Source organism: Bombina bombina, chromosome 4, assembly GCF_027579735.1.
Source record: "Bombina bombina isolate aBomBom1 chromosome 4, aBomBom1.pri, whole genome shotgun sequence".
Classification (NCBI taxonomy): Eukaryota; Metazoa; Chordata; class Amphibia; order Anura; family Bombinatoridae; genus Bombina; species Bombina bombina.
The window spans coordinates 908,433,244-908,452,201 of record NC_069502.1 but is presented as its reverse complement, the minus strand read 5'-3'; the positions used below and the strand labels follow the sequence as shown (position 1 = coordinate 908,452,201).

Here is an 18,958-nt window from a genome sequence, read left to right as displayed (position 1 = left end):
ATGTGCAAACATATCAGCACTGGAATGTAGTGAAAGGCAAATTTCAACATGGCGGCACTCATGACTAGAGGGAGACGGGGAATAACATCAATACTAGGTTTGCGCATATTTTCGTTTTGCAGGCCTGAAATGTTGTTTGTATGCCTGTGGACCCTGTGTTAAATTAATAAAGGCCCTATTTTAATAGGGCTAGATTCATATTGTGTTTAAATGGGACGTGGGAGTCCTGAATTCCGTGCCTTTTAAAGATTAATAGTTGTGTGACATCTTCTAATCCAGCTCTTCTAAACAAAAGTAAAAAAATTGCAGCGGTCTGCAGCATTCAGCTATTTTTGGGGCCAGATTTATTACAGTTAAAGAACAATACACAATTATCTGGATTTGCCTTTATATTTGTGTGTGGCACACGGTCTCTAATAAATTAATTTTCAAAAACAAACAAATGCTGCATTATTTTCAACACTTGTTTCATTAAACGAATGCCGAAAGCAAAAATGTGCACATTCCTACTTAATACTATGGTTATAAAAATATAAAATGTATTTAGTGTTTAATGTCCCTTCAAATAAGCCAAAACATTTACTCATCCCTAGTAGAAAGTTCCTTTCTTTTACTTAAAGGGATAGCCGAGACCAAAAAAAACTTTTGTGATTCAGATAGGGCATGTCATTTTAAACATCTTTCAAATTTTTGTTTATCACCAATTTTGCTTTGTTCTCTTGGTATTCTTAGTTGAAAGCTAAACCTAGGTAGGCTCATATGCCAGTTTCTTAGACCTTAAACACCGCCTCTAATCTGAATGCATTTTGACAGTTTTTCACCACTAGAGGACGTTAGTTTATGTGTTTCATATAGATAACATTGAGCTCATGCACGTGAAGTTACCTTGGAGTGAGCACTGATTGGCTAGAATGCAAGTCTGTCAAAATAACTGAAATAAGGGGGCAGTTTGCAGAGGCTTAGATGCAAGGTAATCACAGAGGAAAAAAGTATATTAATATAACAGTGTTGGTTATGCAAAACTGGTGAATGGATAATAAAGGGATTATCTATCTTTTGAAAAAACTAAAATTCTAGTGTTGACTGTCCCTTTAAAGTGATGGTAAACTTTAGCTAATCAAATGTCATATTTGTCATTTTTGCCATTAAAAGAGAAGTATGTGTACCTTTTTTTAATCTATTTGTGAAAAGGGTTAAATCCGTGCCTATAGTTATATCACAGCAGAGCCAAAAGAGGAAGGGGGGGCGAAGGAACAGAATATACTAAGTAGGATTAGAACTTTTTTCTTTAATAAATAATTATGCGGCTTTGCTTGTACATGAATATATTTTTCAATGCAACATTCTTAAAGTGACGGTAAAGTTAGCTTAATGTCGATCAAATATAGTATTCGGTTTATTAAATCAATGTAAGTTTCATTCATCAATTTATATATATTTTCGTATCAATGAAGTTATCACCTTTATAAAGGCTTTTTGATTCGTCCCCAAATTCAACCCGTATAAAAAAAATGTTTTCATTCCTGATCACGTTTTTTTTTTCATCCTACTGACTTCATTCAACGTCATCCGCCCCTATATTCATCTGCGCATGCGTGCTAAAATTTTCTTCAGCTTGATAAGCAAGCGCGCTCCCGTTTTGCACATGTGTATTACTTATCGTTAGGAATCCTTGTCCTACGTCATCGGCTTCTTACGGACGTTTATTAGTATTGGCGATTAGCGCATGCAGAGTGGACGGCAGCATTTGGCGAGTAGCGCATGCGCATTTAAAATCATATTCGTGAACGTGCATTTGAGATAAGTAAAGAGCGGGTGGGACCGCTGAAGACGTCACGACTTCAAGAAGTAGGGCTGGGGAGGAGTCGGAAGACAAACGGTAGGGAATTTTATAGAAATTTTATTGGGCAAACGAAATGAGTAATATAGAAAAAAAAATAGGCGACTAGATTAAGGACATATTGATAAACGATAAGTAGGCTTCAATAGACGATAACTTTACCTTCACTTTAAAGGGACAGAAAAACACATTTTTTATTTCATGATTCAGATCAAACATACAATTTTAAACAACTTTCCAATGTACTTCTATTATCAAATACTCTTCTATTTCCTGTTATCCTTTGTTGAAAACCATGGATGTACGCTCAGGAGTGTGCATGTGTCTGCAGCACTATATGGCAGCAGTTTTGCAAAAATGTTATACATAAGCAAGAGCACTAGATGGCAGCACTATTTCCTGTCATGTAGTGCCCCAGATATGTGCACTCTACCTATTTAGATATCTCTTCAACAAAGAATAACATGAGAACAAAGCAAATTTGATAATGGAAGTAAATTGGAAACTTTTTTTAAAATTGTATTCTCTACCTGAATCATGAAAGAAAAAAAATTGGGTTTCATGTCCCTTTAAAGTCTGAAATGTATAAAGGGACACTCAATCAAAAATAAACGTTCATTATTCAGATAAATCCTGCCATTTTAAACAACTTTCCAATTTATTTCCATTAACAAAATGTGCACAGTCTTTTTATATTTAAACTTTTTGAGTCACCAGCTCCTACTGAGTATGTGCAAGAATAAGTGTGTATGCATTTGTGATTGGCTGATGGCTGTCACATGGTACAGGGGGAGTGGAAAAAAGACAACATTTAAAATTGTCAGAAAAAACATCTACTACTCATTTGAAGTTCAGACTAAGTGCTATTGCATTGTCTTTTTATCTTGCATGTGTTGATTATGCAAATCTACTGTGTTGACTGGTCCTTTAAGTAAGTGCAGTATAAAACATTTTTATGTCTGCAAAGAAAATGAATTGTGCAAATCTCCAAATGTACTCAGTAAGCCCATAATTCATTTTTATAATGATTTGCTAGATATAAAGAGATCACCTGACTAGTTTCCTTTAGAGATTTTAAAGGAAGTGCAGGAGTGTCCTCAGGCAAGGTAGTGACCCAGTCCTCTTCCTGTGTTATACTTTGTTCCAGCTCCTCTAACTCTTTGATATATGCGTTAATAGCCTCCTGGTATTGGATTCCTTTATTCAATTCATCTATTTGCAGATTTGTCTCTTTCCATTCTTTCCTTAATCTCTCCAGTGACTCTATAAGTTCTTCTACTGGAAGATCTTCTGCAAAGAAACATAAAAAAATATTAAATAAAAGCATGTTAGTAACATGGACACTAAAAACCTTGTCATTACCAGACGTTTCTGTTGCTGTAGAATAATGTATCTGCCAAGATGAAACATTTTTCAAACAATTTAAAGGGACAGTCAAGTCCAAAAAAAACTTGTATGATTCAGATAGGGCATGTAATTTTAAACAACTTTCCAATTTACTTTTATCACCAATTTTGCTTTGTTCTCTAGGTATTCTTAGTTGAAAGCTAAACCTAGGAGGTTCATATGCTAACTTCTTAGACCTTGAAGGCCGCCTCTAAACTGAAAGCATTTTGCCAGTTTTTCACCACTAGAGGGCATTAGTTCATGTGTTTCACATAGATAACATTGAGCTCACGCACGTGAATTTACCGAGGAGTGAGCACTGATTGGCTAAAGTGCAAGTCTGTCAAATGAACTGAAATAAGAGGGCAGTCTGCAGAGGCTTAGATACAAGGTAATTACAGAGGTAAAAAGTATATTAATATAACTGTGTTTGTTATGCAAAACTGGGGAATGGATAATAAAGGGATTATCTATCTTTTTAACAACAACAATTCTGGTGTTGACTGTCCCTTTAACATCTTGTTTGCTGCAATTGTTTTTCAATAGCTAAACTACACACTCTGCTTTCCTTTTTTGGAGGATCCAATCTGGGTTTGTGTCTAAAGATGGCAAGACTAGCCACTGATAATATGTTAGTAGATACTGTAATGGTTTGCAGTTCTTAAAGATATGGGGAGTGTACATTTATTTTACTTTTTTCCAGCTTTTGAACAACTAATATACAACTTTTAAAATGAACTACATGTTATTTGTGGGTTAATCTTTGATTTAAAAAAAATGATTACATATAACACATCATTTTTTAACATACAAGAAACTGCTGGCTCTCAGTAGGCTGCTGCAAATGACAAGAAAACGTGTGTGTAATAGCTCCTGCTAGAATTATTTTAGTTCATAGAAATATATTTTGCTAAAATGATTGTACCCAGGGTGAATTATTTGGGGTATTGTTTTCTATCTTAAGGGGACATTAAACACCTGATGAAAATTGCTGAAACCTACTTTTTCTTATTAATAAAAATAAAGTAATCACTGTTGCCTTTCCTCTTAGCCCAAACTTTTGAAGGAGATTGTTTTGAAACACAGTACTGTACAGTACAGTTGTGTTGATACAGTACTTGATTTCCTATGTAAGCTGCTATATTGTAGGGTGCGTTACAGGGGCACAGAAATCACATGGTCATGATGCAGTCATATGACACACACACCATATCGTCTATACATATACAGTACTTAGAGGAATTGCATCTCTGCCTGCAGCGTGTGGGTATAAATATATTTAATTTCCAAGACTATGTTTTATTTATTTTTCAAACTGCCCACAAGTTTTATGCTCTAAGAGAAGAGCCCCTGTAATGCACACTACAATATGGCAGCTTACATAGGAAATCAAGCACTGTATCAACACTGTATTTCAAAACAATCTCCGTCAAAAGGTTGGGCTAAGAGGAACAGATAAAATAGGCAGCAGTGATTACTTTATTTTTATTAATAAGAAAAAGAAGGTTTTGGGGATTATTAGAAGTCAGGTGTTAAGGGTCCCTTTAAAGATATCACATATTCTTGGTTTTGTAGTTCTCAAAACAGCTAGCTTACAGTAGTGCATTGCTGCTGAGCCTACCAAGATATGCTTTTCCACAATGGATACCAAGAGAGAAAAGCAAAATAGATAAGAAAAGTAAACTGGAAAGTTGTTTAAAATTGCTTGCTCTATCTGAATCATGGCTTTACTGTCTCTTTAACCCCTTAACGACCAATGACGTACAGGGTACGTCCTACAAAACAATGTCCTTAACGACCAAGGACATACCCTGTACGTCTTTAGTGTCTTCAAGCGGTGGAAGCAATCCTGATCGCTTCCAACAGCTTTCATGTTATTGCAGTGATGCCTCGATATTGAGGCATCCTGCAATAACATTTTTTAGCCATCAGATGCAGAGAGAGTGACATCAATGTTCATGATCGTTGGTGGGTGGGAGCCATGCAGGGAGCCGGGTGGGGGGCCATCGATGGGAGGAAGTAATCGCACGGGGGCAGGATTACGTGCGCAGGGGGGGGGCACGATCTGCAGGCGCGATCACGGGGGCGGGTGGGAACTCCACTATGGGACAAATCTAGTTAGCTGAGGGTAAGGTAGAGGAGAGGGGGGTTATCTAAGTTATCTGGGAGGGGGTGGGGGGTTGGCTATTGAGGGGAGGCAGCTACACTACAGAAAAATATAAAAAAAACATTATTTATGGCAAACTGGGTACTGGCAGACAGCTGCCAGTACCCAAGATGGCGCACAATAAGGTAGAGGGCGAGGGTTAGAGAGCTGTTTGGGGGGGTCAGGGAGGTTGGGGGCTAAGGGGGGATCCTACACAGCAGAATATGATTTAAAAAATAAAATAAAAAAATATAAAGATACCTTTTATTTTAGTACTGGCAGACTTTCTGCCAGTACTTAAGATGGCAGGGACAATTGTGGGGTGGGGGAGGGAAGAGAGCTGTTTGGGAGGGATCAGGGGTGGGATGTTTCAGGTGGGAGGCTGATCTCTACACTAAAGCTAAAATTAAGCCTGCAAGCTCCCTTCACTGCTGGGCATAATACAAGTGTGGTGCGCAGCGGAATTTAGTGGCCTTCTATTTGCCAAAAAGCAATGCCAAAGCCATATATGTCTATTTCTGATCAAAGGGGATCCCAGAGAAGCATTTACAACCATTTGTGCTATAATTGCACAAGTTGTTTGTAAATAATTTCAGTGAGAAACCTAAAATTTGTGAAAAAGTTTGTGAAAAAGTGAACATTTTTTTTTTATTTGATCGCATTCGGCGGTGAAATGGTGGCATGAAATATACCAAAATGGGCCTAGATCAATACTTTGGGTTGTCTTCTAAAAAAAAATATATCCATGTCAAGGGATATTCAGGGATTTCTGACAGATATCAGTGTTCCAATGTAACGAACGCTAATTTTGAAAAAAAGTGGTGTGGAAATAGCAAAGTGCTACTTGTATTTATTGCCCTATAACTTGCAAAAAAAGCAAACAACATGTAAACATTGGGTATTTCTAAACTCAGGACAAAATTTAGAAACTATTTAGCATGGTTGTTTTTTGGTGGTTGTAGATGTGTAACAGATTTTGGGGTCAAAGTTAGAAAAAGTGTGTTTTTTCCATTTTCCACCCATATATTATATTTTTTTTATAGTAAATTATAAGATATGATGAAAATAATGGTATCTTTAGAAAGTCCATTTAATGGCGAGAAAAACGGTATATAATATGTGTGGGTACAGTAAATGAGTAAGAGGAAAATTACAGCTAAACACAAACACCGCAAAAATGTAAAAATAGCCTTGGTCCCAAACGGACAGAAAATGGAAAAGTACTGTGGTCCTTAAGGGGTAAATGCCATTGCCCTCTGCAAATCTTTGCACACAGAATCAACCAATACTAAGTTTCAAAAAGCTAAATGTATAGAAGATTATTTGGAGTGGAATAGATCTGCTCATGCACCTGTGTGAGTGGGAGGGGCAAGCAGTAAAAATGAAATATGTTTTTGTTTTAGTTAAATAAAACTGTTATTTTTAAGGTAATGAGTATTTTACTTTAGTTACCTTAATAACAACAATTTAAATAGTTTATTTAAACATCATTTTTCTCCTTACAAGTACAGGTTAAAGTGAATGTAAATTTTGATGAATCAGTGCCCGTTTTTTTAAAAACCACAGGGACACTTTCATTCATCAAACTTTACATTTCCCTCGTTTTGTTAAAATACTTAACTTTTAATCTTGAAAGCCGCTCCAGTGCTTCCCCCGCACGCCACAAGCATCCTCATTTGTCAAAAATTACGAATCCGGCTTCCTCCAATCACAGCGATGCCTAAGGCAATGATTCCCCTGGGGAGGAAGCCGTGATTGGAGGATGCCGTATTCGTCATTGCTGACGTATGAAGTGATGAGCGGCAGGAGGGGGAATTGCTGGAGCGGCTTTCAAGATTAAAAGCTAAGTATTTTAACAAAACGAAAAAAGTGAAAAGTGAAGTTTGATGAATGAAGTGCCCCTGTTTTTAATAGGATTTTTAAAAAGCCGGGCACTGATTTATCAAACTTTACATTCACTTTAAACAGTGATCAAATATGAATAATTAACCTATTAAACTGCAGATAGTTCACTGCCCAATAATTTAATTAATTTCAATTATAATTTAAAATGATATATAACCAAATTGGCAATGGTCTGATATAACTGGAAAAATAATCTGAAAAGTTATTATTCTAAAAATAAAAACTATGGCTTAAATTGATTTAAATCGGTCTTACCGACTAATGATTTAAAATTGTGATCTAAATCATGATTTAAATCAAATCTACCCTGATTGTATCTAAAATGTAAAGATGGGGAAAGAACAACCGTTTCTGCTAAAGAGATATGATCTCTTAACCCCATAACATAAAATGAGGTATAGATATACGTTGTGCAGTACTATCGTACCACATGACTGTGTGTGTCACCATCTGTAACGATCATCTACTGGTGCCGGCGGGAGGTGTGGGAGGAAAACCGGAAGGTGGATGGGTGGCCAAGCAAGGGAGCGGGGAGGGAGGAGGAGTGAGTGGTATGGCCATACACTGCAGACAATAACATGAAGGGAGATGGAGGGATGGGGAGCTAAACTACAGAAAAATGTGGGGGCCCCAAGTTAATGAACGTGGGAGGGGGGACCGCTAAATTACAGATTTTTTTTTTTTAAATATTTGTATAGGTACTGGCAGACAGCTGCCAGTACTAAAGATGGCAGAAATTAATGGGAGGGGTAAGGTTAGAGAGCTGATTAACCCCTTCAGTGCAGGAAATAATACCTTAATATGCTTTTCAACTGACATCTGTTATCTAGTTTACTTCTATGTATTCATAGTACTAGCTCCCGCTTCCCAGTAAAGCATTGCTGCTCCTGAACCTACCTCAGAATTCTTTTCAGCAAAGTATACCATGGGAATGAGGCAAATTAGATAGCTGAAGTAAATTAGAAAGTAGTTTAAAATCTCATGCTCTGTCTGAATCATGAAAGTTACATTTTGACTTTTCTGTTCCTTTAATAACACTTCAAATAGACAATGCCAATGTCTAAGACTGCAACATAGCTGTCTGTATTATGTGTCTGGTGGATAGTGTTCAGGAGCTGCAGAGAACTGCTGGTTATAAGTGGAAACTGCAGCTGAGCCAATCAGCAGAGCTAGGTGCACAGCTGGGTCGTGCCACTGATTGGGTCAGTTTCCACTTGGGACCAGCAGTTTTCTGCAGCTCACGAGCAGTTTGGTTACCTATGTGTTTAACCCCTTTCAGAAGGTTAAACACATATATTTAGTGATAAAATAACACGCTCTAACAAATGAGAACATGTAGGCTTAAATTCTAAAGTGTAAACACATAGATAAAGTCAGCTTCAGAGCACCAATGTATTACTAGGAACTAGCCGAAGACATCTGACAAGAGGCACATGCGTGCAGTCTCCAATCAACAACTAGCTCCCAGAAGCGCACTGCAGCTGCTGAATTTACCCTCAGTAAAACATTTTAAGATCATACCTAGAAAATAAAGTCTGATAATAAAAGTAAATTGGAAAAAAAGTCACTTAAAAAGGGACAATGAACAACTTGAGATTTTTATATAAAATGTTTACTTATTCATAATGAAACAACTTTGCTTAGTATTTTTGTTATTTATTTTGTACCCTTTTCATGTAATTTAGCTCTGAAAAAAGAAAAATGTCTAACTCTCCGACCATGAAATGCACCTTGGAGATTTATCAAGGCTAACCCTGCTACATGTCAGCCACCAATTGAATTTAACTGATAACAACTGCAAAACAATGTATTTTTATACTTTGCAACAGTGGCTAGCTTTGTTGTCTGCTGACTAAAACCCAGATTGGCTCCTCGAAATAAGGCAAATAGTGGGTGGAGTTTGGCTATTGAAAAATAATACAGCAAAAATTATTTTAAAACGTTTAGACTTTGCTGATGTGTTATTCTATAGCAACACAACAGAAATGTCTTGTAAATTAAAGGTGATTACTGTCCCTTTAAAACTGCATGTATCTGAACCATGCAAATTTAAAGGGATAAGAAAACCATGTTTTATTTTATGGTTCAAATAGAGAATACAATCAAACAATTAAACAATACAATTAAAGTAGTTTAAAAATGTATGCTCTATTTGCCCCATGAAATAAAAAAAAATGGGTTTCATGTCCATTAAAGTTTGCATTTTGTGTACCTTAAAGGGACAGTTCACTCCAAAAAATAAATCTCTCCTTTAAATTGTTCCCAATGATCCATTTTACCTGCTGGAGTGATTTAAATGGTTTACAAGTAGCTCCTTTACCCTTATTTCGGCATTTGAAATAGCTGATTTAGCCTGTGGTATCCCCACCTATACTGAAAGTTTCTATACTGGAGTTTATGCTATTGATAACCACAGCCAGCAAAAGAACTTACACTCCCAGGGGGTGCAGGATAGTTAAGTAATACAAATATAATTGTTCTATTGTTCTCTCTATGTATTGAGCTTTGGTTTTCCAGACAAATATAAGATAAGGAAGCAAGTGTGTGTACACAAAGTGATAACATAATGAGATCTGATATTACCCATTGTAATTGGCTGTGGTTTAAACGCACAAAACCAGCTAATATACACAAATAACCCAGTAAATACAATTTCTCATTCATTTTATACTCTGCAGCTGGTATAACAAGTCATTGAAAATACATTAGTATAAAAACTATTTTACTGTCCCTTTAAATGTAATTTTGAAGAAAAGAGAAAAAAAAAATCCAGATGGAAATGTTTACAGACAGACATTCGGCCATCGGGGTTTGCCCAGCCCAACAATATCAGCACTTTATTAATAAGTATAAATATCTGTTCCATCTACTATCTAAATAGACTATGTAGAAGATACCAGGAAAGGTGTACGCTCAGCCGACAGCTGAATCAGGAAATGTACTGATAAGAGGAGGGTACACAATAATTACACTCACAATAATGTTTGAACAGCTGTAGAAAAAAAATAACAGTCTGCACACAAATAAGATTATGTTTTACCAACTTTGCTTATAGCAGCAGCTACAGGAACCCACAGACAATTCAAGACATATGCTGCAAATTAATCACACATTTGTTATAAAGCCAAAAATAATGCTGCGGAAAGCATTTAAAGGAAACAGTCATTTTCTTCTATGTTTAAAGGGACACTCAAGTCAAAATTAAACTTTCATTATTCAGATAGAGCAGGCAATTTTAAACAACTTTCCAATTTACTTCCATTAACACAATGTGCACGCACTTTTTATATTTAAACTTTTTGAGTCACCAGCTCCTACTGAGCATGTGCAAGAATTCACAGAATAAACGTGTATGCATTTGTGATTGGCTGATGGCTGTCACATAGTACGTGTATGCATTTGTGATTGGCTGATGGCTGTCACATGGTACAGGGGGAGTGGAAATAGACATAACTTTTAAAATTGTCAGAAAAAAAATCTACTACTCATTTGAAGTTCAGACTAAGTGCTATTGCATTGTCTTGTTATCTTTCATTTGTTGATTATGCAAATATACTGTGTTGACTGGTCCTTTAAAGGGGCATACAAATCTAAATTAAAGTTTCATAGTTCAAAGAGAGCTTGCAATTTTAAAGGGACAGTCTACTTGAAAATTGTTATTGTTTAAAAAGATAAATAATCCCTTTATTACCCATTCCCCAGTTTTGCATAATCAACACTGTGATATTAATACACATATTACCTCTGTGATTACCTTGTATCCAAGCCTCTGTAGACTGCCCTCTTATCTCAGTTCTTTTGACAGACATGCATTTTAACCAGTGCTGACTTCTAAATAACGCCACGGGAGTGAGCACAATGTTATCTATATGACACACATGAACTAGCACTGGCTAAATGTGAAAAACTGTAAAAATGCACTGAGATAAGAGACGTTTAACGGTTAAGAAATCAATTTGATCATACCTAGAGAACAAAGCAACATTGATGATAAAAGTAAATTGTAAAGTTGTTTAAAATTACATGCCCTCTCTGAATCATGAAAGTTTAATTTTGACTAGGCTGTCCCTTTAAGTAACTTTTCCGTTTTTCTTCTATAAAGGAACACTAAACACTTTATGCACCTCCCTATATTCATGAGTGCAGCCATTTTGAAACATAGGTCACACTGCAGGTATCTAAGGGAGGGTTGCTGCACATGTGCAAACACCTCAGTACTGAAATGCAGTGAACACTAGATTTCAAAATGGCAGCACCCATGACTAGAGGGAAGTGAGAAATAGTAAACACATTGAGGTAAGTGAACTATTTCACTCACAATGCTACAGTACTGATGAAAGAAATTGACGTTTGTGACACAAAACCTTAAGGAGTACATATTTATTAATTTGACATATAATAATAAAAATATATTATTTTTAAGCATAATTATACTTGTCTCCATTTAAATAATGAATCAACTCACTAACAATTAAAGGAAGCAGAATGTTTATTATCCTATTTGAAAAAAGTAATGATTTATTCATCCAAAAATATTATTTACAGGAAGGGACTCATTTATGCAGCAACAGTGATATTTGATAAAAAACGAAAGCGAGGAAAATAATCTGTATTGCAGCATTAAGTTCATGGGTGAGTCTACTGAGCCGCAAATGTTAAGTGTAGGCTAAAGAGAAACACAATGTACAGAATCGCGGCCAGATATACATTTTGAGTTGGTTGTAGATAAAGATAATTTTATTTGATTAAGACATTTAAAACTGTAATAAAGATTTGCATACCTATGCATTTATTGCTAAATTTAAACGCAATACAAACTACAACCTTTTTTTCATGCAGAAAACAAATTATTTTGTGATTGAAATATTCCAATTTACTTCTGTTATCAAATTTACTTTTTCTCTTGGTATCCTTTGTTGCAAAGCATACCTGTTTAATTATTGTAATAATAAAGCACTAAGTAGTGGATTATACTTATTAGAAATAATCACAATATGTATTATTCGTCATTTTAAAATAATTTTACCTTTTATTTTAATTTTACTTCTGAAGGGTCCGTTACTTCCTGTCACTGCCCCACAAGGGGGCTTTGCTCTCTAAAGGAAGGGAAAAGAATGGCTTTTCCTTTAAAGTGCTGCTAGGAGACATGTATAAAACCTGCAGTCAGTTTATTGCCCATACTCAGCGGAGAACGTTTGTTGCAAAATCATGTGACAGTAGAACTTAAGTTCTGTAATGGTAGCTCTCTTATCTAGCTGCAGGTAGTTGCTACACTGAGAATCTGAAGTGCTCAGTAAGGACCAGATTACAAGTGGAGCGGAAGTTTGCGCTCGCGTTCAAGTGCTAAAACCACTCAAAAGTAAAAAATTTGCACTCTCGCATTCGTAACGTAACAGTAACAAATAGACTTTGAGAAATCACATTCACTCCATAGGCTTCACTGGAGCCAAAAAGTTGAAAAAACCCACAAGTCGCGCAAACACGATTGTGGTTATTTAAAAGCGTAACATAAGAAGATATATTGCATATTTCATAATATTTCATAATCCAATGTTCTGCACGTAGCAGAACATGGTCTATTTATTCTTAAAGAGATATTTAATCATATATCTAATGGCTTTCTGCACAAATATATATTTATACCAATATAGATATATATATATATATATATATATATATATATATATATATATATATAGAGGTATATATATATATATGGGAAAGTGTCTTACCAGTGCACTTAATGTTTAATTTTAAAAGTAAAAACTTTCAGCACACCACTGGTAAAGAGCTAAATCACTAATAAAAAAGACAAACGCCACAATTAGACGATTCCCTCACTTTCCTGGCTGATAGCTGGACACTTCGGCATCACGTGGGAGCACCATCCAAATAGCAGAAAAATAGACATAAAGGGGAAAAATTGTACAAAAATAAACAGGTAAAGTGTTTCAGCACTTACATGCGCCTTTTTCAAATCTGGGCCCAAGATCATCCATTTTGGACTATTTTTCTGCTATTTGGATGGTGCCCCCACCTGATGCCAATAAATCCAACGATTAGCCAGGAAAGAGGTGAGTGTTTGTGTCTGTGTAGTGCCCTCTATAGTTTTCCTTGGGTAGAACCTATATATTTAGAGACTATATAGAATCTATATAAACCTAAACAAAACAATTTAATTCAATACAAATGGAGGAAGGCCTTGCTCTGAAGAGCTTCAGACAGATGTATGTGTATGCCTAAAACGTTTGTGTTGTGTGGCACATGATTGAAAAAGCAAGAAACAATTTGCAATGTTTAGCTCCTTGTGCCCACTTGGGAGCGTTATTGTGTTGCGCAACAACATATTGAAGCAGTGACCATATTGAAGCAGTGACTCTCACATTAGAAGGTAAATGTTTACACCTTATAGATCTGCAAATGTAGATGGGGCATTCCTTTGTTTTGTTAATCTTTTTTCTATATATTTTTCTATATATGTTTATGATACTCTCAGAATACTAAAATGCGATTTTGCAATGTCCCCTATATGTCAAAATATATGCACCAAAATTATCAAAATCTTAACTGGACTCATTTTTAAAAATAACATGACTTTAAAGGGACATGAAACTCAATATATTTTTGTTTCATAATTTAGATAGACTATACAATTTTAAATAACTTTCCAATGTATTTATATTATCAAATCTACTTAATTTTCATGGTATCCTTTGTTGAAAGAGCAGCAATGCACTCATGGAATTAGCTGCTGAACACATTGGGTGAGACAATGATAAGAAGCCTGTATATGCAGCAACCAATCAGCAGCTAGCTCCAACTTGCACATTTACTACTCCTGAGGCTACCTAGGTATGCTTTAAAACAAAGGATACCAGGATAATGAAGAAAATTAGATAACAGAAATAAACTAGAAAGTTGATTAAAGCTGTATGCTCTATATGAATCATGAAAGAAAAAGTTGGGGTTTCATGTCCCTTTAAATAAGCCTTGATGCCAAGTGCACTTGTTTATTGTTGCACCGGTATTGAGTAATGTTACCCTGACCACTAATGTCTGTAAATTAACATAAACCTAAAGAGTGTTCTTTGCATCACTGCTTGGCAACATCAGCACATAAGTTCTAATACCTTGATTATACAGCTCCAAAATATGTTGTCCATTTAAGTCCAGTTCTTCAAATTTCGAGTATCTTTCATTTCTTTCTTTCTCAAACGCCTAAAAAAATATAAAAATCAAAAACATTAAAGACAATATTTACCCCTTTTAATAAATCTCGGGTTAGCAATTTAAAATTTTATTGAGTTTTTAACAGAATTATTTAGAGGTGCATTGCAGTATACAATTGAAATGCTCTATTTTGAAATACTGTATATAGCATTTTATGTTAACGCTAGAATTGTACTTTAAAGATGCAGCAAAAAATAAATTATATTGTGAACGATTTAGAACAGCTCTTCATAGGCGGGGCCAATAGGTTTTTTTTTTGTGATGAGCACATTTTAGAACTATTGCTAACTAAAACAACGGCAGGTATTGTAATTATACATAAACTAACAAGCAGTGCCTTAGCAAGATCTGTAACATAGTTTTGGCTTGCACAAGCAACACATTTGCCTATTAATGTATAAAAAGGTTGACATGGCCCAGATATAGACACATTTTAGATTTATTTAAATTTTTTGTCCCTTACATTTCAAACAATACACATGTTCTGTATGAAGAGCATTATTGCTATTATAACATAAAGTAGTGGGAAAATATATTCTTCATTATTATCATAAAATGCACTTGGGGGAAAATGTGTGGAATAGAAAATAGACTTTTTAATCAAGCACCTTATTTATTACCAGAGATTAAATTATTATTCCTTGGATCATTTCAAAGCCTGGATGAAATGTGTTGAACAGTGTAAATTTGTAAATACAATGAAACCGATTGGTCAACTCAGAGCACAAACTCATTTGTGGCTATAGCAAGATTAGGCTTTTCAAGAGTAAATGTGCACTACGTTTTGAAAATCTTACTAACTGTGCAATCAAAATGGCAGTTTTAAAATATTTCTTCTTCCCCTCTTCAGTTAGATTACTTAGTTTTTCAGTTTTTATTTGTCCTGTTTATTTTGTTTGTTTGCGTTGGTTATTTATTTTATTATTTCTAGGAAAATGGACTTAAAGGGACACTGAACCCACATTTTTCTTTCATGATTCAGATAGAGCATGCAATTTTAAGCAACTTTCTAATTTACTCCTATTATCAATTTTTCTTTGTTCTTTTGCTATCTTTATTTGAAAAAGAAGGCATCAAAGCTATTTTTTAGTTCAGAACCCTGGATAGCACTTGTTTATTGGTCGGTTAAATTAATCCACCAATCAGCCAGAACAACGCAGGGTGTTCACCAAAAATGGGCTGGCTCCTATGCATCACATTCTTGCTTTTCAAATAAAAATACCAAGAGAATGAAGAAAATTTGATAATAGGAGTAAATTAGAAAATTCCTTAAAATTGCATGCTCTATCTTAATCATGAAAGGAAAAATTTGGGTTCAGTGTCCCTTTAAAGGGACACTCAAGTCAAAATAAACTTTTATGATTCAGATAGAGCATGCAGTTTTAAGACACTTTCCAATACACTTACATTATCTTGTCTTTTTATAATCACACTTTTTGGGGAACAAGATCCTACTTAGCATGTGCACAAGGTCACAGGGTATACATATACTAGTCTGTGATTGGCTTGTGATTCTTGTTTTATTAAGCAGTTTAACCCTTTGTCAATTTTGCCTTTCAGGCACATGTAATTACACTTGAGATTCTTTAAATAAAGAGACTATATATATATATATATATATATATATATAAAAATAATATATTTCTTCTGTATTAATTGCAGATATTTGCAAGGAATTTAAGTCCATTTACAACATCGCAATTAGAGTGCCAAATACCTGGTACAAATCACTGGCACAGCTTGCAAAATAAATATTTATATGCACATTCTGTAGACATTTTTATTGTTTATCCTTTTATAGACTAATTAGTCAATAACCAATGAGATCTGACGGAATTTGAGCAATATGCACCATGAGAGCAAGATTATACAGTTAACACCTCCCAGCTGTTCTCATAGTGACATCTTTGTTTTGTCTTGATTTACCTTCAGCGTTCCCTTCAGTTCTGAGGTATCTCTAATCTTTCTGTAGTCACTGATCTCTGTAGCATGAATGAGCGTTTTCATTTTCATCATCCATTTCAATAACTCTTCACATTCCCCATCAAACCTGATCAAACAAGAAATAAAAGCAGAAAACAAAATGTATGCTTACCTGATAAATGTATTTATTTCCAGGCATGGAGAGTCCACAAATCATTCTAATTACTAGTGGGATATTTACTCCTGGCCAGCAGGAGGAGGCAAAGAGCACTCCAGCAGAGCTGTTAAGTATCACTTCCCTAACCCATAATCCCCAGTCATTCGGCTGAAGGAAAATGGAAAAAGAAGATAACACAAAGGTATAGAGGTGCCTGAGGTTTTAACAAAAAAACTGCCACTTGAACATAAATAAGGGTGGGTCGTGGACTCTCCATGTCTGGAAAGAAAGAAATTTATCAGGTAAGCATACATTTTGTTTTCTTTCCTAAGGCATGGAGAGTCCACAAATCATTCTAATTACTAGTGGGAACCAATACCCAAGCTAGAGGACACAGAATGAAAGGAAGGGAGAACGAGACAGGCAAACCTAAACCGAAGGCACCACCGCTTGAAGAACTTTTCTCCCATAGGAAGCATCAGCCGAGGCAAAAGTATCAAATTTATAGAATTTGGAAAAAGTATGTATGAAGGACCATGTGGCCGTCTTGCAAATTTGCTCCACCGAAGCATCATTTTTTAAAGCCCAGGAAGATAAAACCGCTCTAGTGGAATAAGCCGCAATTCTCTCAGGAGGCTGCTGTGCAGCGGTCTCATAAGCTAAACAGATAACACTTCTCAACCAGAGAGAAAGAGTAGTAGAAGTGGTCTTCTGACCCCTACGCTTACCAGAGAAAACAATGAACAGGGCAGAAGTCTGACGAAAATTTTTAGTTGCTTGAAGGTAAAAATTTAGAGCATGCACAACATCCAAGTTATGCAAAAGACGTTCCTTTTGTGAAGAAGGATTAGGACAAAAAGAAGGAACAACAATTTCCTGATTAATATTGCGATCCGACACTACCTTAGGGAGAAACTACAGCTTAGTACGTAGGACCGCCTTTCCAGCATGAAAAATAAGGTAAGGGAATCACACTGCAAAGCTGAAAGTTCGGAAACTCTGCGCGCAGAAAAAATAGCAATAAGAAACAAGACCTTCTAAGATAGTAACTTAATATCAACAGAATGCATAGGCTCAAATGGAGCCTGCTGCAAAACCTTAAAGGGACATTATGCACTCATTTTTTCTTTGCATAAATGTTTTGTAGATGATCTATTTATATAGCACATAAAGTTTTTTTTTTTTTTAAATAAATGTATAGTTTTGCTTATTTTTAAAAAACATTGCTCTGATTTTCAGACTCCTAACCAAGCCCCAAAGTTTTATGTGAATACTGTCAGCTACCTTCTTCTGCTTGCTGCTGTTTGTGTAAAGGGTCTTTTCATATGCAAAAGAAGGGGGAGGGGGGAGTGTCTTATTTGCCACTTGCAGTGGGCTTTCCAGCTACCTTTTAAACAGAGCCAAACTGACAGCTTCTAAGTAAGTTTTTAAACAGTTTTATACTGGATTTTTATATCGGTATCTGTGCATCTTATTCTTTATAGTAGTGTCTATTACATGCAGTTATATGAAAATGAGTGTATACTGTCCCTTTAAGAACAAGATTAAGGCTCCAAGGAGGAGCCACATGTTTAAAAGCAGGACCTAACAAAAGACTGAACGTCTGGCAGATCTGCCAAACATTTATGCAAAAGAATAGACAGTGCAGAATTCTGACCCTTCAGAGTACTGACTGACAAACCTTTCTCCAGCAGGCCCTCCTGAAGAAAAGCCAAAATTCGAGGAACCCTTACTTTGTTCCAAGAAAAACCCTTTGAATCACACCAATGAACGTATTTACGCCATACCTTGTGCTAAATTCTGCGAGTAACCGGTTTACGAGCCTGAAACATAGTCTGCATGATTTTCTCAGAGACGCCACGTCTAGCCAAAACTAGACGTTCAATCTCCAAGCAGTCAGCTTCAGAAAATCCAGATTTGGATGAAGGAAGGGGCCCTGAAGTAGGAGCTCCTTCCTCAAAGGTAACCTCCAAGGCGGAAGGGAAGACGTTGTCACCAGATCCGCAAACCAGATCCTGCGAGGCCATGCAGGATCTATTAAAATCACAGACGTTCTCTCCTGCTTAATGTGAGCCATTACTCGTGGAAGTAGAGCAAATGGAGGAAACAGGTATACTAAATTTTAAGTTCCAAGGAACCACCAGAGCGTCTACCAGAACGGCTTGAGGGTCTCGATCTTGAACCGTACTTTGGAAGCTTGGCGTTTTCAGATCCAACTCCGGAACCCCCCACCTGAGAGTTATCATTGTGAAAATCTCTGGGTGAAGAGCCCACTCTCCCGGATGAAAAACCTGCCTGCTCAGAAAATCCGCCTCCCAGTTGTCCACCCCTGGTATGTGGATGGCAGATAGATGGCAATCGTGAGACTCGG

General features: G+C 36.0%; 1 protein-coding gene across 5 annotated transcripts in view; it reads right to left on the bottom strand.

Annotated features, from left to right (window-relative positions):
- The window catches only part of UTRN (utrophin), a 1,395,536-nt gene that overhangs the window by 1,010,812 nt on the left and 365,766 nt on the right, over positions 1-18,958 (bottom strand). For all 5 annotated transcript variants that reach the window (XM_053711837.1, XM_053711835.1, XM_053711836.1 and 2 more), the window contains 3 exons: positions 16,434-16,557; positions 14,408-14,495; positions 2,892-3,130 (listed from right to left, as the gene is read on the bottom strand). In XM_053711837.1, the coding sequence (XP_053567812.1) occupies positions 2,892-3,130; positions 14,408-14,495; positions 16,434-16,557 (451 nt within the window). The remainder of the gene's footprint in view (positions 1-2,891; positions 3,131-14,407; positions 14,496-16,433; positions 16,558-18,958) is intronic.